At 65.0% G+C, this 26,825-nt stretch overlaps 1 protein-coding gene and 1 long non-coding RNA gene across 2 annotated transcripts; both read right to left on the minus strand.

Moving 5' to 3' along the window:
* Positions 1-1,128: 1,128 nt before the first annotated feature.
* On the minus strand, positions 1,129-22,940 carry TERT (telomerase reverse transcriptase). Its single transcript, XM_053906847.1, is given in 17 exon segments — positions 1,129-1,947; positions 2,409-2,546; positions 3,369-3,493; positions 5,944-6,005; positions 6,388-6,514; positions 9,972-10,060; positions 10,062-10,161; positions 11,753-11,824; positions 12,207-12,320; positions 13,045-13,130; positions 13,733-13,828; positions 14,425-14,583; positions 14,969-15,148; positions 15,652-15,832; positions 17,131-17,326; positions 21,309-22,596; positions 22,711-22,940. Coding segments are annotated over 17 exon segments (3,336 nt in total). The 5' UTR covers positions 22,930-22,940; the 3' UTR covers positions 1,129-1,843.
* Positions 22,941-23,986: 1,046 nt separating this feature from the next.
* On the minus strand, positions 23,987-26,825 carry LOC109267864 (uncharacterized). The gene is made up of 2 exons (XR_002080326.2): positions 25,117-26,825; positions 23,987-24,820 (listed from the first exon to the last, which is right to left on the minus strand). It is a non-coding gene; the product is annotated as an uncharacterized LOC109267864 (long non-coding RNA).

Raw genomic sequence — 26,825 nt, forward strand, 5'->3', positions numbered from 1 at the left:
CAGGGAGGCCAAGGGGCCGGGGCGGGGCTCCTGACCCTCTACTTTCTATGAGGCCTCTCCAGGACCTCTGGTCACTTCCCCGATGGCCTCAGCTGCGTCCCCCATGACCTTGCCCTCTACACACCTCCAAACTCCTAACCCTGACCTTGGAGCCACACTGCCTGCTCTGCCCCGGGGGCCACTCACTGCTTAAAAGATGGCCCCGTCCACCCTGAAGTGGTTCTCAGCATGGGGTCCCCCATGGGACCAGCCTCATTTAGAACTCCATAAAGGTGCAAATCCCAGGCCTTCCCCAGATTTGCTGAATCAGAAAGTTGGGGTGGGGAATGCCTGTGTGCAGTCACACCCCCAGGACATCTGCCACCTCACCTCCAAGGGTTACCTCTAACTGCTCTGCCTCCCCCAAAAGGTTGTCTGGGGCACCCTGCTGCTGTCCAGCCAGGGAGGCCCGCAGGTGTGTGAGCAGGATCCCCTGTGAAGTTCTCACCCTCGGGGACCCCGCTCAGGCAGCCCAGCCTGCAGAGCCATACGCAGGACACCTGTTCCCAGGCCCCCGTGCTGCTGGCCGACGGTCCGCTCTACACCAGCATGGACAGTCCAGCTAAACAGATGTGACCGTACATGAACTAAGGAGCCCCACGGCAGTCAGGATGTGCAAATGGGAGAGTGACAGAGGGGACAGACGAGGGCAGGAGGACAGGCACATCCACTGGCCCAGGTCCAGAACACAGGGCTGGATGCAGGGCAGTGGGCTACCACCCACCCCCCAAGCCCCCGTATCATGCCCCCGCTGTCCACTCCGAGGAACCCTCCGGAAGGCGCCGATCATGTGGACGCCGAAGCTAGCGGCCAGAGGAGAAATGTGCTTGGAAGTCCCGGTGTCCTGGGCACAGGCCCACCCCCCCTTCCAGGGCCCACGGTGCGGCCAGAGCCGGCTGAAGACGGGGTGCGTGCTGGGCTGGGGCCTTCCCTACCCAGCCGCACCTGCCCCAGGGAGGCGCCCCTTCCCCCTCCCCACTTCCACATCCCTGCCCCAGAAGCCCCCTGGGACCCCCACCAGGCCAAGGACCCCGCACATCATGCAGGGGCACAAGTGTAAGTCTCTGTAATTACAGAGAACGGCATGGATACCTCACACAGTGTGTGCTTTAATGCAAACGTGGGAACATTTAAACCTATGAGAACAAGGGCTGAGTGTTCTTCCCGTGGCCCCCAGGAGTCACAGGGGAGGTGGCAGGTGCAGAGGTAGGAGGCCACGCAGAGGAGCACCCCCAGGATAACCTGGGGCCACCGTGTGCTGAGCAAGGGCCATCAGGGAAGAGTCCGGAAGTGGGGGTGGCCGTGGACAGGGCGTGCCAGACACTCAGGCTCCAGGAGGCCGGCGCATGGTGGGAGGGGCAGGGCAAGGTCACAGGTAGGGGCAGGGATGGGTCTCAAACAGCTGACTGGGCCCTTGGCTTCTGAGGAAGAAAGCTCGATGGGGCATGCATCTGGACGCAGGTCAGGGAAGGAGCCCACATCCACCGCCGAGCACCCCACACGCCTCTCTGCGCCCGCACTCCAGACTGGGGCTGCCCCACAGCAGGGGTGCGATGGGGGCATGACAAAGGTCGGGACGTGCTCTATTCAGACGGCCTGACGCCCCAGCCAGGTTCTCCCACCTGCCCCCTCCTTTGGTCAGCAGCTGAGGGACAGGACCCCAATCACTAGCTGGTGGTGGGTGGGCTCTCTTCCACAAGGACACGGGCACCGGCCTGGCCAGCGGTGCATGGTCAGCTGGCCCCCCCCACCCGTGACGTGGAGCCACGTGGAGCCCGCCCCGGCCTGCCGGGAGGACGGGCCATCAGTCCAAGATGGTCCTGAAGTCTGCGGGCAGGCCCGGGGAGGCTGCTGCCTCCAGGGCATCCAGGGTGACCCTCGGGAGCTGCCGACGCAGCTGTGCTTTGGCTGTAAGGGACAAGTGAAATCAGACCGGCCTGGAAGAAACGCCTTCCCCAACCCCCGGCCTCGGGACTCCGCTGAAGGCCAGGCAGGCACGGTCTGTGTGCACAGGCCAGGCTCTGGGCACCAGGTGGGGTGGGCAAGAGGGGCGTTTGGGAAAGACTTGTTGCTGGGGGCCCTGTGCCAGTGTCGGGGCGGGGCCTGGGGGACTCCCTTGTGGAGGGAGGGGGGCCTCTCCCCACGGACAGGAGGTGTGGAGAGGTGGGGTGGCCGGTGGGTGTCCAGGTCCTGCGGTGAGAAAGAGCCTGCAACCCGGGACACCTGAACCCCATCACCTGGGCTCCAGACCCAGCCACCACCAGTGAGACGTGGAGGGGCCACGCTGCCCATGCAAGCACATGGGAGGACAGGGCCCTGTGCCTGCCCAGCGGGGCGCCCCAGGGGCTGGCGCTCGCTGTGCCACTCACCCGCCCGGAGCGGTCCCAGAAGACACCTGTAGGTGCCGCTGTGACGAGCCAGCTTGAGCAGGAAGGCGTGCAGGCAGAGCCACCGGGCGGCCTCGGAAGGAAACGGGCCGGAGGCGCCCTTGGCCCCTAGGGACAGCCCTGGGGGGTGGGGGGAGAGACACAGGGACCGCTGAGGCCCTGCCCGCCCTCTTCCCCTGTGATGCTCCCGATGCCAGCTGGGGTCCCTGCCTGCCACCCCGAGCCCAGGAGCAGGGGCAGAGGCCAGGGGTCAAACAGGTGATTTTGTTTCAAGGACAGCCCCAACACAAGCACCAGGGACCCTGATGGCTGAAATGCTTCCTTCCACTTTTCCGAAGAAACTTGCACAGAACTGAAACAGCAAGGACCCTGGGGACACGGCTCGGCGTGGGCTGCAGACGGACCAGAACCTTCTGGAGAGGCCACGGGGAGCGGAGACCATCCTTGGGGGTGCCCGGAGGAAGGCCGAGCTGCAGACGGGGAGCCCCAGGCAGAGGCGGGCCAGCGGCCCACGTGGGCGCCCCTCACGTTCCCCTGGGATGGGCAGCCGGTGCGAGGGCCGGCCCCCTGCCGACCCCTGGCCCGCCTTTGCGCAAGTGGCCGGGGAGAGGCGTGAACGCGCCCGGGCCTGACGGAGGTGCCGACCAGGAGGCCAGGAATGACCGTCACACTCCCAGCACACAGGACCGCTGCCCTCGGGCAGAGGGCGGGCGAGAGGCCAGTGCGCCGTCGGCAAAGGCCACCGCATCTGCAGGCGGCACGAGCCGGCCTCCCTAAGTCCCCCCCCCTCCCCGACGACTCCGCTGGCGGCAGGTGCGGCACGGGGGCTCCTGGAGCACACGGCGCCCGGGATCGGAAGCAGGCGGGCGAGCAGCCTGGGCTTTGCCGGCACCCCGAGTGACCCCCCCGAACCCGCCAGCCGCGCCGGCTCACTGCGCACACCTGTGTTCTTGGCTTTCAGGAGGGAGTAGCAGCGCGACGCGGTGTCCGCGATGACACGGAGGAAAAAGGAGGGGTTCTTCCTCACCGGCTGGTTGAACGGAAACTGGAGCACGCACGCGTGGAACCTGAGTGAGGGACACCGGTCAGCGCGGCGTCCCCTGGCTGGAACGTGCGTGTGCACGCGTGCCCCGCCGGCAGGCACGTGTACGGGCATGTGTGTGCGTGGATGCACGTGCACGCGGCCGACCACACGACAAGGCCTCGCCAGGTGCTCACTGACCACCTGGGCCCCTTCTGCGCGCGCGTCGCCCCGCCAGTAACCTGTCTTCACAGGTGTGGCAACCATGTTGGTGTGCAAAATGCTTCCCACCTGCGGGAACCAGAGCTGGGTTTGGAAGGCACAAACGTCCCAGGGTCAGGGGAGGGGAGCACGGTCCCTGGAGCCCTGGGGGAGGGCCCTGGAGGGAGCACGGTCCCTGGAGCCCTGGGGGAGGGTCCTGGGGGGAGCACGGTCCCTGGAGCCCTGGGGGAGTGCGCTGGGGGGAGCACGGTCCCTGGAGCCCTGGGAGAGGGCCCTGGGGGGGAGCACGTCCCCTGGAGCCCTGGGGGAAGCACGGTCCCTGGAGCCCTGGGGGAGTGCGCTGGGGGGAGCACGGTGCCTGAAGCCCTGGGGGAGTGCGCTGGGGGGGAGCGTGGTCCCTGGAGCCCTGGGAGAGGGCCCTGGGGGGGAGCACGTCCCCTGGAGCCCTGGGGGAGAGCCCTAGAGGGGAGCATGGTCCCTGGAGCCCTGGGGGAGGGACCTGGGGGGGAGCGCGGTCCCTGGAGCCCTGGGAGAGGGCGCTGGGGGGGAGCACATTCCCTGGAGTCCTGGGGGAGAGCCCTAGAGGGGAGCACGGTGCCTGGAGCCCTGGGGGAGGGACCTGGGGGGGAGCGCGGTCCCTGGAGCCCTGGGGGAGGGCACTGGGGGGGGAGCACGTTCTGCAGGTGGAGAACCCCTCCTGAGTGGACGCTGCTCTCCCAGCGCCTCCAGCCCGACGCCCACCCTCAGCTGTGAAAGGAGCTGAGCCCGAGGGTTCCGGTCGGACACTGCACGACAGGGTCCTGCCCCAAGGGCCATGTGGACACACACGGCCTCGCCCACTCATCACCGGCCAGCCTCACATTTCCACATTCCCGCCCCAGAAAGGGTGGTGTTCTTAGGGCCTCCCACCTGCCACAGCCTCTGTATTTGGAAACGGCTGATGCTTCTGCATGTGGCCAGAGAAGCCAGTAGCTCTGGGTACCCGCCGTCTGGGGCCGCATGCGCCCTCACGAGGAGCACAGAGCTGCCGAGGGTGCCTCGCCTGAACCCAGGATTTGAATATGTTCCCTGGTGGGCAGGTGTCCCTGGGCTCACGAGGAACAGGTCCACAAGTGGGGACACGAGAGTGGGGCCCCTCCTTGAGGTACACATGACCTGGCCACCGGGGCGTGGAGCTGGCCGGGGAACTGGCCTGCCCTTGCAGGAAGGCTGCAAAGCAAGGGTGTGTCCACCTCGGTCTTTAGCTGTGTGTGGTGGGGCGGGGGGGGATGGGGGGACCTTCATGCTTATAGCGAGCACGTTGTCAGAGACCTCGAGGCAGCTCGCCCACGAGAGCAGAGGCAGGGGGTTTGGAAGACGCAGGGAAAGGCAGCATTACCACCACAGAGCACAGGACAGGAGCCCTGAGCGAGGCCTTCCCGGGACATGACGGTGGATGAACGCCGGGCAGTCTCCGCCCCCACGGCCGTAAGGGGCACAGGTGCTCTGGGGCCTGGAGGGGGTTTCTGGGAGGAAACCCAGCCACCCAGCCGTGCCCAGTTCCCGTGAGACAGTTGCCTCGTTCCACAACAAATACACAACCAGCTAACGCGGACTCTGGGGGGCTCTACACTGATGCTCGGCCCCTGTCTGGCCCCACGGTGCACACACCCGTCTGTCCTGACTGTGAGTAGAGGCTGCCTGCTCCCCTGAGCTGAAGCAAAGCCCGACTTTGCGACCCTGAGGCCAGGGCCGGTGATGTGACCTGAGGCATCGACATAGCCTGAAGGGGGAAACGTCCCCCCCCCGCCCCACGACTCAGAAAAGCACAGGCACGGAAGGGATCCACGACTGCCCAGCCACGTCCCCGTTCTCAGCAGGACGACCTGGAAGCTCCCAGGGATGGAGAATGTTCCAGACGCACATGATCAGTGGGGCGAGAATAACCGCTGGGCTCTTCGGGAGCCACGTCCCACCACCCATTTCCGGGGGACATCAGAGAGCTGTGGACCCTCACCTGTACTGGCCTGATCCTGAGACCCGAGGCCCCTGCGAGGTCCTGGGTCAGGACACAGGAGTGGGGACACCCCAGGCCACGCTGGCCACCCCTCACTGCCTGGTGACACAGGCACTTCCCACACTGAGAAGCATCCGTGCACATGCACGAAGCCAAAGCGTGTGCGACTGAAAACTCTGCAGATACTGGGACCCGGAGGGTAGGGCGTGCTCCAGGCCGAGGGAGGCCCAGGGCACAAAGGGTCCTGTGGCATGTGGTGGTGTGGCTGGTGAACCCACCTGTAGGCCTGCAGCAAGAAAATCTTGTAAATGTTTGTATAAACCGTGTGGATGCTGTTTACCTGGGTCACAAAGAAAGAAAAACATTGCAAATGCCTCCGGAACGTCAATTTCTGTCACCAGGTCAAATGGAGGCAGAAGGAAGTGGCCTGGGCGGCCGCGCCCTGCCACGGTGGCAGGGGCTGCTGGAGGGAAGGACAGTCAGGGAGGGACAGGCCGTGAGCGCCCAGTGGCTCTAGAGCCTGAGCCCCAAGGCCTCGGACGCCCACCCCTCCGTGGGGAGGGACCCAGGTGCCCAGGACGAGGGGCCCAGGCGGGACTCAGGGCATTCACACCCGTATGTTCACACTCGCACACACACACACTCATGTATTTAACACGCGTAGCTCTCAGCGGGCCGGGCTGAGCTCGGGCACCTGCTGGTGCCCCCGGCCGCGGGCTCACCTGCAGATCCAGAAACACAGCACAGCACTTCAGCCGCATGACCGCGAGCAGCTTGCGACGCATGTTCCTCCCGGGCCTGGTGCCCTGGCTGAAGGTCAGGCTCGAGCGAATGGAGGTCTGGGCGTAACTGCGGCACAGAGGGGAGCCCCTGAGACTCGAGAGCGGGGCCCGAGACTCCGGAGCGGGGGGCCCCCGAGACCCCAGCCCTCCGCGCACGCCAGGCGCGCAGTCGGCCCGCCCGCACCCGGCCCCGCCCGCGTGTGAAGCCAGGGCCAGTGGCAGTGGGAGACGGCACGAGGACTCAGACGGGGTGGGGCACCCACGCACCACAGGCATCTGGGTCACGGTGCGGGGCATTTACGTGTTTGTTATTGACAAACGGCACATGGCACCAGCAAGATCTGTGCGACTCGACCAACGCATTGACCACACGCAAGCACGCGCCTTCCTGGGAGAGGGTCCAGGCTGGCTGGGGTCTCGTCAGGCTCAGCCGGGCAGCTGGGGCCTTGAGGCCACAGCCTGGTGCCTTCCGACAGCCCCGAGGGCTTCTCGGAGGAGGAGGTCGCCCCACAGACAGCCTGACCCCTCTAACGTGGTCTCAAGGTGGGAAATGTGGAGGACACGGGCAGTGGGAGGAAAGTCACCCACTCGGCAGCAGTGACACCTGTGGGCATTCCAGCCACACCGCCTCCCTGCATCCGGGCCCCCAAAATGAGCCCTTGACCCGCGTGACATGTGTCCTGGGACGTGTTCCTTAGTACCAGCTTGGGACACACTTGTCTCGAGTCTGAGTTCTCGTCTTATTAAATGTTATTTGACAGCAATTTTTTAAAAACGTCTATACATTTTCAGAAAGAGAGAGGGGGACAGAATCCCAAGCTGACTCCGTGCCGTCAGCGCAGAGCCTGACTCAGGGCTCGGACCCAGGACCCTGGAATCGTGACCTGAGTTGAAATCAAGAACCAGATGCTTAGTTGACTGAGCCACCGGGTGCCTCTTGACAGCAATTCTAATGGCAGAATAAGGTTTCTTCTTGGTGAGGCATCAACACCTACACGGCCACGATTTAGGTCGTTTCGCTGTTGGCTGTGCTGAGTCACGCAGCCCAAACGGTCAGGTGAGATCTCTGACAACATCCAGGAATTTTTTTCTGGAAGACGGGTTTCTGGATGTGCAGTTACCAGGAAAATGTATGAACGCTTCAAGGACCATGATGTGAACTTACTGCTTTCCAGAAAAGTCGGTCCAGTTTGCCCCACCCTCAGGAATGTGCCCACGAGGCTAGCCACAGCACTGCCGAGGGGCCCGAGGGACGGACGGGGCCTGAGCGCCCTAGGTGGGTGGGCAGAGCCTTCCGCCAGCACCTCCACGGGCTGGTCCCGGCCGACCGCACTCAGGACCGCCGCCCTCTGCTCCGTGCCGGGTGGCTACCGTGGCCTCTTGCTGCCGTCTGCTACAAGCCCCCGTGTCCACCCGTGCAGAGCTCGGTGCACGGAAGCGAGAGTGCTGGAGCCGGGCCCGTGTTCGAATCCCGCTCCCTGCGACGCTGGGTGACCGGGGCCGGTCCCTAACCCGCCCCCGAAGGACATGCCCAAGACGCAGCTGTGGGCCCCAGACATCGGGTTCAGCGAGGACACGTGGCTGCGAGGTGGCTTCCCTTCCCTGCTCACAGGTGCTCAGAGCCGCTCCCCGCCTCCCTCTGGCCTGAGGCCCACCCAGGCTGCACGCCCCACCCTCGCCCCCGGCACCAGGTAGGATGGCCTCCACCCACGTGCTGCGCTGGGTCTGCTGTTTTGTCTCCTGGGCGCCAGGTGGCAGGGCTGGGGCCGACTCGCCCAGACATAAAGTCACCCTGGCTCCACCCGCCGCACCAAGGCGAACTCGCCTGTCACCGGGTATGACGGCCCGGAACCCCCCCACCCCCCCACCTCGCCTGATCTGGGGTTCGGGGAAGACTGGGAGGTCTGCGTTGTCACTGTCCCTCCCAAAACGGCGCTCACCCTCCTCCTCGGCCCGTGGAGCCCTTGCTTCGAGTGCCGTCGCGGGTTCCCAGGCGCCTCTGCCTCCGCGGCTGGGCCTTTGGGGCCGCTTTCGTGAACGGGCACCTGCTGACAGGGCCTGCGGGAGCAGAGCTGCCCGGCGACACCCACCTGCTCTGGGGCATCGTCCTTACCCAGGGACAGTCCCCGGATGGGATGCTGTCCCCAAAATGGCCATAGCTTCTTGGGGAGCAGGAAACTGGCGTGCAGTTTATGACCAAGTGGTGTGGTTGGGGCACAGAGAGCCGGGCAGCGTGATGGGGCCCAGACGGCAAGGGAGGGCCGGAAGCCGGGAACAACCAAAGACAGGGGCGCGGGGGGAGGGGGAGAGGCCAGGGCCCCCCCGGACGGAGCACGGATGAGGGCCGGAGCGAGGGGCGGGGGCAGCAGGGCTGAGGCAGCGGGGAGCGTCTGCACCTGCTTCTCCCCAGAGAGCACCCCTAAAACGGGACCGAGTGTGACCGGGACTGTTCAAGCCGGGACAGCTGGTCACCAACACAGCAAAGCGGAAGGCCCGCCATGCCCCACTGCCTTGGAATCTGCAATCTGTACTTTTTATTCGTAAAAAGGCAGATTCGTGCATCCACATCCATCCTGAGTCTGTCTGTGTCCGCGCCAAGCCTGAGCTCAGCCTGGGAGCTCGCGGGCTCAGGGAAGCTGGCTGTTAGGGGTTCAACTGTGTCCCCAAAATCCATGTGTGGCAGCCCTAACCCACGCGACCCCAGTGTCTTTAAGAAGTGATTAAGGTTGGGGCGCCTGGGTGGCGCAGTCGGTTAAGCGTCCGACTTCAGCCAGGTCACGATCTCGCGGTCTGTGAGTTCGAGCCCCGCGTCAGGCTCTGGGCTGATGGCTCGGAGCCTGGAGCCTGTTTCCGATTCTGTGTCTCCCTCTCTCTCTGCCCCTCCCCCGTTCATGCTCTGTCTCTCTCTGTCCCAAAAATAAATAAAAAAAAAAAAAAAAAAAAAAAAGAAGTGATTAAGGCTAGGGCCATAGGCCCAGATCCAACAGGACCGATGTCCTTAGAGGAAGAAAAAGACACCAGTGACCCTCGAACACGGGGGGCAGGAGGTCCGAGGGGGACCACGGCCGTCTCCACACCAGGGAGAGAGACCTCAGGAGAAACCAGCCCACCCGCACCTGGATCCCAGGCTCACGGCCTCCGGGATGTGAGTGCATGAACACCTGGTTTAGCGGCCCTGCCCGTGGTAATTTTCCCGGCAGCCTGAGGTGCCACAGTATTGTGTCCAGAGCAGCCCCCACGCTCCACGGCCCCGCTCCCGAGGGGTAAAGGCGACCCAGCGAGGCCACGGTGGCCGTTAACGGCGCGTGCCCTGGTCCTAAAGAGACCTGTGCCCAGCAGGTCCCCGCGGAACACACTGGCGACCCCCAAGTCTGCCGCACAAATTCCTGTTGCCAAGAACAAGCCCAGGAAGCCGCTCACCTGGCGAGCGCCCACCGCGCCCTCTGAAGCTGGGCACCGCTGGCCTGGGCTCTCGGGGTCACACGGAGGCAGGAACGGGGAGCGCCGACCTGCGTCACACGCACCTGGAGTAGTCGCAGAACACCTCCAGGGTCCGCGTGTCCAGCAGCAAACCGCACCAGGGGAACAGGCAGTGGGCGGGCAGCTGGAGGGGGGGCCGCACTGCCGGGGGCGCCGGTGTCCACGGGGAAGTTCACTGCCGTCTTCTGCAAGTTGGCTGTGCAGCCGTACTCAGGAACACCGCCGACCAGGGTCCTGGGGCAGAGAGGCCGCATCAGCCACCCGGAGGGGGTCTGCAGGCCCCAGCGAGGTGCCCGAGGAAGCCAGGCAGGGCCCTGCTCTGACTCCAGGGGCCCGTCCCCACAGGCTTCTGGGTGAGCGAGGCCAGCGCCCAGAGCGGGCTGGCTGGGCCGGGGAAGGGCTGAGGCTGAAACCTGGGGGACGAGCAGACACCAGACGACCCTGGCCCCAGGTCCCAGGCCCCAGGTCCCAGGTGGGCTGTCAGCGCGGGACCAGCTGACCGTGGGGGAGGCGGGGCCCGGGGGGCAGGCAGAGCTCAGGGGCTGAAACCCTCTTGGGGACAGCCAGCCGCGTCCACATGTACAGCTACAGGTCACTGTGTCACAGGGGCGGCTGGCAAGGTCCACAACTGTAATATGCCAGTTTTAAAGGAAGTGACTGTCTGCCATGGGCGGGCTCTGCATCAGGAAGCGCCTGACACACAGGATGGGTGAACCAAGGAGGGAGCGTCTTCCTGAGACCACAGCCCCAGCGCCTGCCCCGTGGACCTCCGGCCTCCAGGCCCACCCACGCCGGTGCCAGGGCTGAATGAATCCTCAAAAATCTCCCCCTGGACACAGGATATCTGCCCCAAGTGGTCTGCATCCTGGGTGGAACCCCGACATACACTGAGCCACCTGCCTGTAGCGTCATCCCTAGAACTTTCTGTGATGGCAGCAGGACCCCGTGCTGAACCCCCAGGCAGCCACTGGCCACGTGTGGCTAAGGAGCTCTTAGAACGAATTTGTCATTGGGCTGAACTCTGAGGAGTGCACATTTGTGGGAATCCTGCCCCGGGCTGCCGGGAACCCCTGTGGGCAGGCTCGGGGTGCAGGGACGCTGCCCAGATGCCTCTGTCCAACGATAGCAGAGTGACCAGAGCAAACGCCCCTGGGTTTAACGATCTTCTCCTTCTCTGGAAAAGCACACTTGAAAATCAGCCCCGGATTCCTGGGGCCCCCGGAGGGGCAGTGCTGGGGATGCCCTTCCCAAGGCAAGGACCCCAAACTTGAGACTTCACTCTGGAGAAATGAGCCAGCCCCCCACATGTTCACTCTGCAGAAATGAGCCAGCCCCCTACGTGGTCCCAGGCCTCTGAGCACCGTTGAACCCGCTGTCCCTCCCACGTGGCCTGCAGAGAGAAAGATGCCCCAGGAGCCGTATGGGCAGGTGCAGCCCTCACCTCTGTTCCCTCCGTGTGTGGCACAGCCCCATCGGGGGTGTCCCTGCCCCTCTGCTGTCTGCCCAGAACAGCACACACCCTGACTTGCAGGGGGCCTCCGGGGACACAGTCCCCGCCCGCCTGGCCACCCAAGCCCGCTCCCCCCCACCCACAGCAGCACGCACAGCCTGCCGCCACGCCCGAGGCTCCAGCCCCCTCGAGGCTCAGCGAGCGTGGCTGCCGCCTGGCTCTCAGGACAGCCGGGACGCACAGTGTGCCGTTCGCCCGAGGCTGGGGCACTTGGGAGGCACGGCCGCCAGGCGAGAATTACTACTACTCCGCCCGTCAAGTCGGCGAGGGCTCATGAGCCACAGCCGTGCCGTGGGACACGGGCAGCGCCCCTACCTGAGAAAGGCTTGGGCTTGCGCCAGGTGAGGCGTGACCAGCAGGAAGTCGTCCACCAGACGCAGGAGCACCCTACGAGAGGACCGCCCAGCACTGCAGCGGGGTACCCCCGTGTCGGGGTTCACCAGGACGGGAACGAAGTAACTCTCTCCAGAGAACCTGACTCAAGGCTCGCACCTCGGGTGGGGCGGGGCGAGGGGGGGGGAGGCTGGGCGGCGGCCGGGCTCTGGGGCCAGGGTGCGGCTCCGGTGGGAGCCCGAGCCTTGGCCGCATTCGCAGCCGCTTATGAGCCTGTGTTCACGACCTGCTTGCTGCCCACCACGTGACCCGACACAAAGACGAGAGGGTGGCCCCGTCCGCGTCAAGAGGACCCGAGACACGAGGCGGCTGGAGGCAGGACCACACACACACACACACACACACACACACACACACACACAAAGGGGACCCGTACCCGTCCTGCTGGATCCCGGAAAACAGCCTGCTCTCCATGTCCCCGTAGCACAGGCTGCAGAGCAGAGTGGACAGGATGGAGCCCTGGGGGATCCCCTGACACTGCACGTAGGACCTGGGGGATGGGACGTGGGTAGCGGCGGGTGGCAGCAGGCCACGGCGGGCCTCCCGTGCATCCCGCGGACACGCAGGCACGCAGACCCGGGGGCGTGTGAACCGAGGTCTGTTCACACGTGCGACGGCCACAAGGGGCTCGACCCTTTTCGTAAAGATCAGAGCAGACAGCAAGTGGGTGTCACGGGTGTGGCCCTGTCCACGGAGAAAGTCCCCTTCTGACCTCGGTGCCACTTACATGCACGAGCAGGTGCACTTCCTTCGTCAAGGCTCACCTTGCTGTGCACTTGTGAGGGTGCTTTTCAGGAAGATGCTGGCTTATCCTCCTCACGTAGTTACGTTTTAATAAGAACTACGGTCATTCATAACATAACAGCCCCTCCCAAAAAGCTTCCCACCCTTAGTGCACAGGGCATGGTCCCACGGAAGGTGCCCACCCTCCAGGCTGACCTCCAACGACCTTGGCTGTGAGCCTGAACCCCCAGGACCTGCTCTCAGCAGACGCACCCTGGGGTCCTCGTACAATTGCTTACCCAGGGAAGCTAAGTCTTGTTTGCACAGACAGAAAAATTATCTACCAGCATTTAAACGCCAAAGGGCTTCTGGAACCCCGGGAGCCTCGCTTCTGCTGTGCCGGCCGAGTGGCCACAGCGCCTGTCCGGACCGTGACCCCACCCAGCACAGAGGGTTTCACAGGACGGGAAGGTGCCAAGGACCCGACTTACTTGCCCCCGATCCTGATGACGTGGTTGTGCACCAGGCGCAGGAAGAGGTGGAAAAGGCTGTGGCCAGTCTCGTTCAGAGAGGAGCTCTGGGGGAACAAAGGGAGACACGGGCGGGCGAGGGCGCGTGACGCACACAGGCAGGCGCACCGTGCCGGACGCTGCTCCGGGTGGCCCGTGGCCCCGGCCGGGCTCCAGCCTCGCAGGCCCAGACGGCACGCGCCACGGGGTGACCTGCATCACCCGGTGGGGCCCCAGCTGGGGAGAAGGGGCCGGGACGTCAGAGCCTCAGTGGGGGGGCCAGCTTGTCCCTGATAACTGGTGCTGCGTGGGCTGGTCCGTCACCGAGGGCCCCGCACTCAGGAACAGCCCCTGCTTACACGCAGGAAAAACGGGTTCCCGCTAGGTGGTCGATCCCAGGTGGGGCTATAGAGCAAATCCGACTTGTCCCAAGGAAGGGGGCACCTGTTCCCTCAGCCTTGGTCAAAGCTGAGGGGAAGGACGTCTGGCAAACTGGACTGCAGCAGAGAACCTGGCCAGGTGGGAAAGGGAGACAGGCAGCCACAGGCAGCTGCAAGCCTCTGGCAGTGTGGTTCACGAAGAGGCTGCCCTGGGGGCTCCTCCGGCCGGACGGCGGCCTCAGCCACGTCCACGCCCCACGCCGGCAGCGAGCTGCGTGCCTGACCCCCACCTGCTCGATGACCACGGCATCCCTCAGGGAGCTTGTCTCCTGTAGATGCTCCACGAACTGTCTCATGTAAGGCTGGAGGTCCACGAAGGTGGACACCTGCAGGCAAAGAGGAGGGGGCGTGAGACGGGTGCACACCCCCCGGGGGCCGGGAGACCTAGTCGCAATGAGGGGCAGGCAGGCGCCGTCTGACAGTGGAGGTTGGGAACGGCCCCGGGAGCGGGTCACGGCCACAGACCGCAGAACAGCCCCTTGGTCACCCCCCGACAACTGAGGCCATGCCGAAGGAAGCCGCTGGGGGTCCAGTCTTTGGGGGGCAGCCCACCTTCCCGAGACCCCTGTCGTGGCAGGTGGAGCCCGAGCGGATGGCGGTCGGGGTCCGGGGCCACCTAAGCAGCCAGGATGGACGGGGGCAGGTCCAGGGAGGAGGGACTTCAGAGAAATGAGCCAATGCCGTGATTCCCTCCGGAGTCCTACCAACCCTCAGTGCTAGGTGCCCGAGGGGCTTGCCCCGGCTGCACAGGGGCAATGACCACAGCCCGCAGCTGCCACCCGGGGCCTGGAGGGAGGAAGCCAGGTGAGCACAGGGGGCAGTGGTGGGAGGAGGGGGCTCCCCGGTGAGCACAGGGGCCTGGGAAGAAACACCCGCACCACAGACACCCTCGGTGTGGAACGCACACCCCTCTGGGTCTTACGTGTCTTTTGAAGGACTTGCGGACGTGCCCCTGGGCGGTTCTCTGGACCACTGCATACTGGCGCACGCAGTACGTGTTTTCTTGAGGCCTGATCACGTTGGCAATCACCTCCACCAGCTTGTCCTGAGGGAGGGCGTCGTAGGCCCCCGTCACGTCCACCTGCGTGGGAACGGAGGCGTCTGTTTACAGCTGCTCGTGTGCTCACCCGGCCCCCGGGGTTCCCAGGTCCTGCCGTCAGCAGACCCAGGTAAGAGACCCCGACGCCCACCGACAGCCCCACTGCCCCCGCACACACCTGTCCCGTGGCCCCCAGACTCGGCACCCCAGGGGAGGCCCGCGTCCTTCCAGGTTCCCCGAGACGTGACGTGGCTCCGCCGAGGGGCGCCTCGCTGGGGCGAACGCAGGGGCCTGAAGGCCAGCCGCTCCCACCCCCTGGCCAGAGCCCACGGTGCAGGGCCAGCTGGTGGGGGGGGCCGCTCCCACGGGCCTCGTGTCCCCGGCCGGCTCTCCCTCTGGTACGGCGGGACCGGAGCCAGGTGCCCACCTTGACAAAGTACAGCTGGGGCGCTGGGTCCTGAGCCCGCACGCGCAGCACGAAGCTACGCCAGGCCCTGTGGATGTCGTCCATGCCCAGCACAGAGGCCCCCAGGAGGCCGGGCCGCCGGGCCCGCTCGTAGTTCAGCACACTGAACAGGTTCTTCACTTGCGAGGTGAGATGCCGGACCTGTGGGGCCAGCCAGGGACACGGGCAGCATCATCAGAGAACTCCAGGCGAAAGGGGGCCCGGGTCGGACCTCCCCGCCCCCACCTACCGGGCCCCCAGAGAGGAGGCGGCTCCCTGCCTCTGCACGTCCCCTCACCCACCCAGCGCCCAGAAGGGCCGGGTGGCCGATCCCACCATGCCCCACCCCCGGCCCCTGGGGCCTCCCCGGGACCTGTCCCACGACCCTGGAAACTATGTATACAAACTGCGGCTGGTGACAGGGCTCACCCTTCACCTGCTGAGCCCCCGGCCACAGAGGGGGGGCGGGGGGACACCTTGGGCGTCTCCTAAGACAGGCCTGCCACTGAGCTCCTTCTCCACACCTGGATGGACGGCCCACCCGTGGTGCTCTGCCCTCCGTGGATCTGGCAATGCCACAGGCCCCTCTCTGGGCCTCCTGTCGGCCTCAAAACCAAGCTGGGGTTTAAATGCACTTTGCTTAGAAGTGAAACAATAGCGATGACCTTCTTGTCTCTGCGGAACGTTCTGGCTCCCACAACGTAGTCCATGTTCACGATTGGCCGAAGCCCACTGGGCTTGGGGAGGAAGCGGAGTTTGGATGTCAGCAGAGTGGGTCTGGCTTCCCGGTGTCTCCTGACCTCTGCTTCTGACAGTTCTCGGAGATGCACACTATTGAAGTGTTGTCTGAAACAGAGAACCTCGTGGGATACGGCTCCACAGCCCTGCCAGAGCCCAGGGTGGGCAAGCCTGGCAGAGAGCACCAGTGCTCACACGTTGGCACAGTCAGGCGCCCAGCAACCCAGGACGCTGTGGCTGTGGCCGTGGCCGGCTGCCTGCTGGAGCACCCTCCCACCGAGGGTGCCAGGACACCTGCTTCCTTCCAGCGCAGAGCCCCCCGTGGCACAGGCTGGGACCAGGCGGGAATTTGGGGCAAGGGTAGGGGGAGGCGGTGACTGGTGTGGCCCCCACAGGGGAAGAGAATCATCTCTCTGTGGACCTGCCGGCTCGTCACCTGTGACCGTCACCCTTTCCCCCAGAACCACCCACAGGCAGGGGCAGGTGCTCCCTGGGCTGGTGTCCTGCCCAGCCCACCGTGGTAGTCACATGCCCCCCGGGGCAGGGGGATGGTTTCCACAGTCCCCGCAAGAAGCCTCAATGGCTGCTTTGGGTCTGGTACCAGGAAATATTTAAGTTATTAAATAGGCCGTGCTGTCTATTAACTCAAACCTACGATAAAGGCCTCCAGACCCTCTTCCAGACACAGGGGGACACGGGCCCCAGCGCCACATGGCTCAGGGGACTCCGGCCCAGCCTCCTGCGCAGAAGACATCTCGACTCAGGTCGTGGGCTCGACCCACATGCCAGACACGGCTCAGCACCCCTGGTCCCGCCATTAGGCTCCTTGCCAAGGCCCGAGAGGACGCTGGGCACGTCGGCCAGGCTGCAGAGACGCAGGGCTCGGGTTTCCACCAGTCACGCCATCCCCTGACCGGATCCCGTCCAGTCTACGTTCACCGCAATCCTTCAGTCCTTTACGTAAAACAGCCTCTGGGCAACGGAGACAGACGTAGCAGCCACTTGGAGGCCACTCAAGCGGGAGCTTACTGCGTCCCCAGACACTTCCCCCAGATACGTTGTCAAATAGGCCAGGTTTTACCAACTTGTGACACAGTCCCATTTATTCTGTGTGAACTAAAACAGAATCTGAGCCGTGTGCCAGGGGTGAGCCGACAACCTGTCCGTACGGTTGTTTCCACTCGGCACACACTTCTGCTTTTGAGACCCCAGAGCCCGGCTGGCCCAAACTCTGACTCCACAGGTAAGCGGCGGCGGGAGGGGGCTGGTGCCAGGAGTCTGTGCCCAGCGTGGCTCCCCCAACAAGGGGCCCACAGGGAGCCCGGAGCCCGCTGGGTGGGCAGGACTCGGGACTCCCATCTGCACGGACCGGACAAGACACGACCGAGTGACGCTGACTAAGACACCTGATTCCCATGGTCTGCAACTGGCTCCAGATGCTCTTCCGGTAGAAGAAGAGCCGGTTCTTCTGAAATGTGGTTTCCGTGACGTAAAAAAAGGACTTGAGCAGCTCAACCACGTAGGTGCCCATCAACCAGCACAGGAGCTTGGCCAGGACCTCCTCTCTGCGGCGGTGTTCGGCAGCTGGGACGCAGCGGGCCCCTGAAACGGGAAAAGGCACAGAACCCGGCCTCAGCCTCGCGCCCGGTGAGCTCCCCTCGCTGGCACTGCCCGTGGCGGCCACCACTGGCTGCTTGAAAGGGGGCGGGGGGCCGGGGACGCAGCCAGAGGAGGGGCGCGCGTCAGTAATGATGCTTCTCGCGATCATGTGCCGAGGGGAGAATGTTCTGGGCACGCTGGGCTTTAAGAAAAGATGTCAGTAGGGGCGCCTGGGTGGCTCAGTCAGTTGAGCGTCTGACTTCCGCTCAGGTCATGATCTCGCGGTCCGTGAGTTCGAGCCCCGCGTCGGGCTCTGTGCTGACAGCTCAGAGCCTGGAGCCTCTTTCAGATTCTGTGTCTCCCTCTCTCTGACCCTCTCCCGTTCATGCTCTGTCTCTCTCTGTCTCAAAAATAAATAAACGTTAAAAAAATTTTTTTTTAAATAAATAAAAAAAAAAGACGTCAGTAGATTAGCTTCACCTCTCCTTGTTTACTTTGTAACGTGGCTACCAGAAAGCCGAAGTTACCCGTGCCCCCGTTACGTTTCTACCGGCCAGAGATGACGAGGCGCCATCATCAGTCCTGGCTTACAAGCAGGGTGACGGAGAAGCAGAGACGTGCTCTCCACACGGTGACGCACGGACACTAAGCGGCATCACCAGCCGCAGCAGGACCCAGAAATGCCTGCGGTTTCCCAGGCTGAACCTGCGAAGGTTCAGACAAGCAGAGGTGGCCACACAGGAGCTAAGGGCTGCCAGACGCTGTGGGGCCGTGAACACTCACATGGGGCTGGGGACGCACACCGGGGCCCCCTTCCCTCCTTGGGACGCACGCCAGGGGCCCAGGGACATGAACCAGGGCCCCCCACCCTGTGGGACGCACAGCAGGGGACGTGCACCCAGAAACGTCACGAGTAGGTCTCACAGGGTGAGAGGCGGTGGCATGTATACGGCTGGGGGCTTCACCACCAATAACTGACACAGAAGAAACCGTAAAGGAGAAGAAAGGGGGTCCAGAAGCTGGTCTGGGACAGAGGACAGAACGGTGAAAGAGGGCAGGGCAGGGGACAAAGCTCGCCCACACTGACCACAGAGCACACCACGACCCCCAGCTTGGGACAGAACTAAGGCAGTGGGGACACCGAGGTGGGAGTTAGGCCCTTGTGCTGCTCAGGGGGAGGGACACCGAGAAGACGCAGAGCACGGGGGCAGAACGGGAAGGAGGACCCGCGTGGGAAAGGCGGCCAGATCGGGAAGAAAGGGGGGGCATCCAGGCTCAACTGTGGTCACGGGAAAGACACGAGAGCCTGCAGGCCAGTGGCAGAGATGACCAGGCTGGACGGCAGGGAGGATGAACAGTCCGGCTCGTGCTGCTGGTCTGAGCCAAACCACGAGGCCGTGGGAGGGCCAGGCACGGGCTGCATCGGATCAGAAGTGTGCACGAGGCAAGCACCCTCCCAGAGAGAGTCAGCGGGCGCCCTGCAGGCACGAACACACACTTCAAGGGAACAGGCACTCGGAGGCGATCGTCAGGGACATCAGGATTCTGAAATGTGCTCCCACCTGATAAAACTTACAAGCCCACCCCCGAGGACGCCCACACCCCCGTCAGCGCCTCCCCTCGGGGAGGGAGACGCCTGGGGCACAAGCACCGCAACCTGCCGCAGGCGACCAGCTGCCCACGGAACACACGCCTGCACACGGGACACCTGTCTCCACACACAACACACGTCTGCACACGGAACACACGTCTGCACACACAACACATGCCTGCACACGGAACACGTGTCTGCACAGCTTCAGAGAAATGGGTCTAACACACACACTGCTGCACAGCTCCTGTTGTCAATAAAACCAGTAACAAGCAGCTGAATAACTGGCTGATGGAGAAGATTGAAATGGGAACACGATACGTCACGTGGAAACCTGGGGCGCAGCTAAGGCACAGCCAGGAGGGAATCACAGCCGCTCACCCCTGAGAAGCTAGGAAGGGAGTCCGGGTGGCCCCGGGGGAAGGTGGGATGCGGCCCCCAGAGACCCAGCTGAGCCAGTGAGGCCCTGAGACAGCATTTTCTACTCCAAGGGTCAAAGGGGCCCCGGCGGCGGGGGGGGGGGGGGGGGGGGGGGCACACTCCCACCCACAGTTAGGAAAAGGCATCGCGTGGTCACAGAGAAGTCAACGGGACGGGATGACGGGAGCAAAGCACAGCCTACAAGAGCCACGTGAGCCCAGGGTAAGGAGACAAGGGCAGCCGCCAGCCCATGGTAGGTTCCGGGGAACAGGCGGTGAGTGGGAGGTGCTGAGGCGCCTCCAGAGTCTCCACCAGGAATCCACCGTGTGACGTCCAGCAACACCCGGGGGCAGACGTGGACAGCCCGGCCGTCTGGCCACCAGGGATGGGGACCAGGTTTCTGACGGGAGTCAATAGGCAGGACAATGGTCAGGGCTGGCTTGACAGAGGCAAGGGAGCCCGGGGGCTGCGAACTGAGCACCTGCACAGAGGAAGGGGTGCTCCAGCAGTGGGGAGGGGGGGTGCGGGGGGTGAGAAGACACGACCGCCAGAGCGGAGCTTAGAGACCAAGGCTGTCCCTGCATCGCGTATCCGGCCCGGTGGGCAACTGGTGCGACGACAGCCTTGGGAAGGAGCAGATGGCCAGAGCCACAGCTCGAGGGTGCAGGGACACAGGGAGGTGCAGGGGCTCGGCCCCCCCCCCCGCCCAGGGGAGCACCAGCCCCCTTCCGTGTGCCGTGCACAGAGGCACGGCAGACCTCGTGTGACGCTGGGACAGAGCCACAGAACTCAACCCTTTCCACAAAGTGAGCCACGGCCCGAGAGCGCAAGCCCTGTGGGGCTTGTCCGAGGGTGCCGGACCCTTCGAGGCCCATCCGCGTGGCACGGGGCAGGGAGCCGCTGGTTATGGATACATCAGCACGTCAGGCGAGAACGTTCTAGAGATCTGCCGTGTGACAGCACGCTTACGCTCGGCAGTGTCTCCTGTGTAGTTATTTGTCGGGAGAACAGGCCGCTGCTGTGTGTCGTTCTCCCACAGTTTAAAAAAAAACAACTTACAAACCCAACTTATCAGAAGGTCGCCCTGGCTGCCTGCCATCAGCTGGCCCCAGAGCCTCTGGGGAACTGCCCCCGGCAGAGGCCACTGGAAGGGAGGTCTTTGGAGATGCCCAGCCCTCCCCACCACCGGAGCCTGCGACATACAGCCCAGCTGCCAACCTCCGCGGTCTTCTTCGATCTAGACGTCCGGGAGCTCGGGGGAGGCCAAGTGGCAGACACCCGGTCTGTCCTGGCTGGTCCCTGGCACTCCGGGCACCGGTGCGCCGAGGAGGAGGGTGCTGGCCAGCAGGGGGCCGGATGGTGGCTGGACCGGAGAAAACTCAACATCAAACCCAGACAACGAAAGCGGGAGGGAGGCCGCGGGCCCAGCTTCAGGGTCAAGGCCCCGCAGGCAGCCCACTTCCCTGAGGCAGGAGAGCACCCCGCTGCTCCCCGGGGACCCCCTTGTTCCAAAAGATGGGGCTGGGGCCCCATCCCCCTCTGCCAGCCCCGCCGTGGCGTTGGGACCCGCATGCTGGCTGAGCGGATGTGTGTGGAAACCCTGGAGCCTCATCTCCCGCCCCCAGAGGAGCGGGCTCTCATCCCAGCGGCCACTCCTATCCGTGCGGCACCGGTTCAAGGTGCTAAACCTTGAAGTCAAAAAGGACGACGAACAACGTGCAGGTACGCTCGTGAGAGCTTCTGGACACTTCCGTCTGTTGCCATAGCCCTGCCCGCGTGTGTGCCACATCTGATCACTGCTCGTCCCTGGCACCCAGGGCCTGCCTGAGTCCGTCAGAACCTCGAAGGTGCACGCAAACAGGCCGGGAGGGGGTCCGAGGTGGAGTCAGGTGGACCGCCCACCTCAGGCAGGAACCCCCTGTGCGGGAAGGCTGGGAGGGGTCCAGCAGGCACCTGCCCGCCCGGGCTCCTCACCTGGGCTCCCGCGCAGCCAGGCACAGTCCTGCACCCGCATCCTCCAGGTCAGCTCCTGCAGCGAGAGCTTAGCGTGCTTCCCCAGGGAGACGAACTTCTTCACGTTCCTCAAGAAGCGGCGCCGGTTGTGCCCGGAGCCCCAGAGTCCAGCGGGCACGAGCCTGCACAGGCAGGCCCGCAGGAAAGCGTACACCTGCCAGGGGCTGCTGTGCTGCCGGAGAAGCCGGAGCAGGCGTCCGGGGGCTCCCGGGGGCCGCCCCAGGGCGCAGCCGCCCGCCCCCCCGCCGGCCCGGCCGCTAGACCCCTCCGCAGGGGCCGGGGCTCGAAGCGGGCAGTGCGTCCTGAGGAGCGCGTCGTAGGGGCACCGGGCGTGGTTGGCAAGCAGCTCTCGGAACAGGGGCCGCATCCGCCAGTAGCGAGAGGGCAGGCGGCGAGTCCTGCGGGCAGCGCCTGGCCGCGGAGACTTCGAGCCCAGAAAGATGGCCTCCAGGAGAGTCCGGGCCCCTGTCAGGCTAGGCTGCAGGGCACTGAGCAGGAAGGAGGGGCGCAGCCGCTCCTTGCCTCCCGGGCAGTAGAGGAAGTGCTTGGTCTCGGGGTGTGATAGGTGTGATAGGGGCAAGCCCCGGGGCCGAGACAGCTGTGCGCCTGCGGAGGTGAGCCGAGTCCCAGGGGGCCCTCCCTCCCCGGAGTTGGCCTCCGCGGCGGCCCTGGCAGATGTCACTGCGCCAGGTTCGCCGCCACTCAGCCCGTGGGCCCTGCCCGGGGGGGCCCGGGAAGAGGGCCTGTGTGGCCCCCGCTCCGGCTCTGGGGTCACGTCGCGCCTGGGCCTCTTGGCTAGAGGCGGGCTGCTCCCGCCGCCGCCCCGACGCCGCCTCGCGCCCGCGTCTCGGGCCTGGCGCGTGGGTCTGAGGTCCATCCGGGTCCCAGGCCGGTGGCCGGAGGAGGCGAGGGGCCGAGTGGCGGCAGGGGCACAGAGGTCGTAGAGCGGCGGCCCGCACACCTGATAGGCGCAACTCGGGGCCACCAGAAGGTAGAGCGCGCAGCGCGTCAGCAGGTGGGCGAGCACATCGTCGCCCACACGGCGCAGCAGCAGCCCCCAGGCGCCGCTGCCGCGCAGGGTCTCGGTTACCGTGTTGGGCAGGTAGCTGCGCACGCTGGTCGTGAAGGCCACTGGCGGCCCGCCGCGGGCCCCGTCCAGCAGGGCGAAGCCGAACGCCAGCACGTTCCTGGCGCCGCGTTCGCAGAGCCTCTGCACCACCCTGGCCACCAGCTCCTTGAGGCAGGACACCTGCGGGGTGGAGGGGTCCTGAGGTGCTGGGGACGGAGGCGCCCCGGGGCCTGAGCGCGCAGCCCTCCCTCTCCCACCCCGGCAGGCCCGAGCGGGGTCCCCAGGGCAGCCCACCTGGCGGAAGGACGGGCCGACGGGGGCCGGCCGCGCGTCCCAGGGCACGCACACCAGGCACTGGGCCACCAGCGCGCGGAAGGCCGCCGGGTCCCCGCGCCGCACGAGCCGCCGGCCTTGGGGCCCCAGGCGCCGCATGAAGGCAGCCAAGGGCAGCACCTCGCGGTAGCGGCCACGCAGCAGGGCGCGCACCGCTCTGCACCTGGGCGCGCGCGGCATGGTCGGGGAGGGGCGGGGTCCGCGGGAGGAAGGGGCGGGCCCGGAGGGGGGGGTGAGGGTGTCGGTGCGAAGAGGCGGGGCTTCGCGGAGGAAGGGGCGGGGCCTGGCCGGGGAGGCGCCTTTCGGGGTGTTCGCACCAAGGTGTGGCGAGCCCCCTGCGTCCCTTGACCGCAGCCTCCCCGCCCAGGGACCACGAGCCCTTCCAGGACGCTGCGGTCCCAGCGAGGGTCGCACAGTGGGCAGCGATGGAGTCAGGGGGGTCACCTGGGGAGTACCCCAGGGGGAGCCCTAACGTGGGGCACCTGGTGCGCGCTCAGCGCCTCCTGAGAGGGGCCTGTTGTTTGTCACTGTCACGTAGGCCGTGGCCCAGGCACTGAGCTGGGGCTCCAGCCGGGGGTGGGAGTGGGGTGGAAGGAGCAGGGTTGCAGATGTGCGAAGATGCGCAAGGACCAAGGTCGTCAGCGCTGGTCCACGTGGGCCTGGGGCGTGACTGAGGGCGGTGGGCAGTGAGCTGGTGGCGGCAGCCGGCATGGCCGCCTCCTGACCTGGGCTGTGGGCTCTCTTTTTTCAGGTTCTTAGGCTTCTGTTGCCCCACCGTAAACAAAAAACCCAAATCAATTCCCTCCTAAACCATGTCCAGACAGGAAGGGGAGAGATAGGAGGCCCACGACCCCGGCGGCATCATCTGCAGGCTCCTTTCAGACCCAGAGCCTCCGCCGGCAGGTCACGGACCTGCCTGCAGCCTGCAGCGCCCCTGGAAGAGCCAGAAGCCCCCCGTGCGGCCCAGCTAGAAACTCCCCACAACACTGACCGCCCCCCACCCAGACCAGGGGGCCAGTTTTGACAATGCTGGTCATGACACTTGAACAAGGCACTTCGGAGGAGCCCCCCAGACGAGATTTCACCTGAACCCAGGTGCCACCGCGTGTCCAAGTCTGACTCCCTAAGAAGCAGACAAACCTCTGGGTCTCAGGAGGCTGACGGGGACGACGTGCCCGAGCTTGGCAAACACTGGATGGCCAAACAAATGTTAACCTTTAATATGTAGGAAGCTGGGTCGGGAAATCGCTTTTATTCCTGGCTGTAGCATTTATACAGGCCTCCCCTCTGGGCCCCGAGGGGGCAGAGGGTTTGCATAGTTACTGGGCTCGCTGGGCAGTCTGCCCTTCTGCAGAATACTCGGATTACGTGCTGCTGTTCTAGAATTCTGCGGAGGGAGCACTGGAATCTCCAAGGTTGTTTGAGAACCGCTCATTTCGGCCGCTGGAGGGTTGGCACTGCTGGGGGAAATTTGTTCTTTTCCAAAAACGAAGTTACTCTGGTTCATCTGGAGAGACTTCAGAAAACATATTTTAAAAGGAAAAAGGAGGCTAGGAGAAAGTGAGGCAGAAAACTACCGGTGTGATCAATACCGTGTTGATGGTGAGGAAACGCCCCCCCGGCTTGAATGGAAATCACTCCTCTCCAGGATACTCCCCCTGGCCGTACGTGTGTGGTTAACCCGTCTTGAGAAGCGGGTGGTCTTAAGTCACTGCGCCGTAAACACGAACAGTGTTCCAAGGAGAAAGTTGTGCTGTTGGCTTAAGATAAAGTACGACGGTCTCGTGCGGGGCCTTCTGGGAGGCAGCCTGTGGGCTTCACGGCTCCCCCCTCCAGGTTTCTAAACAGAGTGGCGTCTGTGCCAGGAGCCCAGAATGCCGCCGTGCTGTCCGTTCGGTGCACGAGTTGCAGGGCCCCCCAGCCCGTGCACGGGGGGCGCAGCACGTGCGAGAGAGGCTGACGTCGGGAGACGGCTGACAACGTGTGCAGGGAGCTGGGGGAGGAGCTGCAGGGTGTCCATAGGCCGTCTGTCCCCGGTCTACGAGGGATTCCAGAAAGTGACGAGGGTGGTCTGAGCAAAGGGAGGAAAACGCCGTTCTGTAAGCGCCAGCCCTGCTGGCCTGACCTGAGCCCTGGGGGGGAGGGGGGAGGGTCAGTCCGTGGTTCCCCAGCAGGCAGCAAGTTGCTCCGCATGCTCGTGGGCTGCCACGGGGCCGCGGGCCTGGGGGGCTGGCGTGGGCAGGCCGCCCCGGGAAGGGGAGCCGGCTCTGGGCGGCAGTGCGGGGAGGGGCTTGCAGGGGGACGGGGGGGGCTTCTGGGGGGCATGCTGGCCAGGTGCCCTCCCCCACCGGGTGCCCTCCCCCTTACCTCCCAGGCAAATACGCATCAACTCCCGACAGGTGTCAGCCTGTTAGGCCACGGCCAACACGAACACAGCGCAAGGCGGCGTCTTCATGGAGGCTGTCCGTGAAGGCAGCACAAGAGAGAAATGGGGTCCGAGAGACGGGCCGGTGCGATCCAAGCCCTGCTGGTCCCTGCTCCTGGGAAGGGCCTTCCGTGCCGCGCCCTCCCAGCTGCTGTGATGCCAGCCTCTGCCTCAGCCTGCGTGCCCCCGACTCTGACCCTCCTGGAGAATGCCAGCTGTGAGTCCCTGGTGCCAGGCAAGGCCACATCCCCAGGGTCCGGGACAGGACGTGGCATCCTTGGCCCACTGTGGCCTCGACGCTCAGCATGACAGAGAACACAGCTGTTAAAAGGCTGTGGCTCCGGGTGCTGGTGCCCCGACGGATGATCTCCCGGACCCGGCTGACCCGAGGCCAGAGCCAGCACGCCGAGCCTGGGGCGGCACGTGCACAGAGCCCGCTGTCCTCTCTCCGCCCTGTGGGCGTGACCAGCGCTGCTGTCACCATGCAGACGGGTGCCACCAGCTCCATGGGCACCGCGCTGCTTCCCCCCACCCTCCGGCACCCGAGCCCCAACCGCCGGCCGGCTCTGCAGCCAAACTGTCGTTTTGAGGATTAGATGTAAATGGAGACTGACTTTCTACTCAGCGCCATTCTTGTGGGGGCAGCGCGGTCCTGTGCCGGGGACGCACGTTAACGTGACCGCGTGCCTCTGGAAGGACATCTGGGACCCTCTGCCTCAGAGCTGTTGCGGATAGAGCTGCTGTCCATGTTCGCAGACGGGGTTTTGTGCCTGATCACGTAGCTCGTCGTCTTCCTGGATGAAGGTCCGGGAGGGCCGTGTCGGGTCCCACCGTCCACTGTGTTTGCAGGGCTGAGTGTTCCCAGCGGCACCGGCCCCCAGAGGGCTCCGCTGCTGTGGCTTCTCGCCAGCACTCGCTGCCCTCACCGTTTCTTCTGGGGGCCTCTCCGAGGTGGTGTGGACTGTCCACAGGCTGCCAGGGAGGCACGGGGGCGCCTGGGCGTGGGCAGCTGCGACTCCGGGACCCCGCGGGCAGGGAACGCGGCTCAGGGAGCACAAGGGAGGAGTCACGGGAGGAGCACTGTCCAAACCACACAGGCTGAAGGGAGGGGCGCAGAGGGCAGGGTTGGGGACCTGGGGCTCGGGGCTGTTTTCTGGAAGCAAAGTGGGCAGTGTAGCGGGACCTTCGTGTGGCACCCCAGGGACCCAAAGCCGCCACATGTCCCCACTGGGAGGAGGGTTCTTTTGTCTGAGGCAAACTGCCCTCGGAGACTGCCACTGTCTTCCCACTAATCTAACACAGGCTCGCTGTGGGGGTTCTCACCCGAGCCGGCCGTGTGTGCGATGACGTCTCTGAATAAACAACGCGGGAACAGCACACTGAAGCCAATGGCAGATGGGTCACACGTCACACTAGTGTCCCAGGCAAGGGGGAGATGGAAGGAATAGTGTCCGACTCACTTGGGGTGCACCTTTCTACGAGCGGGTTCTCAGAGGTGTCGACCGAGCCAGCGGGAGTGGGCGCCGTGTCGGCGGGAAGGGGACCCCTTCTGGGCTGCCGCACGGCTTCACCGCGGTGGCAGCCGCCTGGCCGCGGCCGAGCTGTTTAGACCGGCGGAGCCCGGCCTTGCCAGATCCGGGAGCCCCCCTAA

The sequence above is a fragment of the Panthera pardus genome, unplaced genomic scaffold, assembly GCF_024362965.1.
Source record: "Panthera pardus isolate Hobbes unplaced genomic scaffold, ASM2436296v1 HiC_scaffold_2, whole genome shotgun sequence".
Lineage (NCBI taxonomy): Eukaryota > Metazoa > Chordata > Mammalia > Carnivora > Felidae > Panthera > Panthera pardus.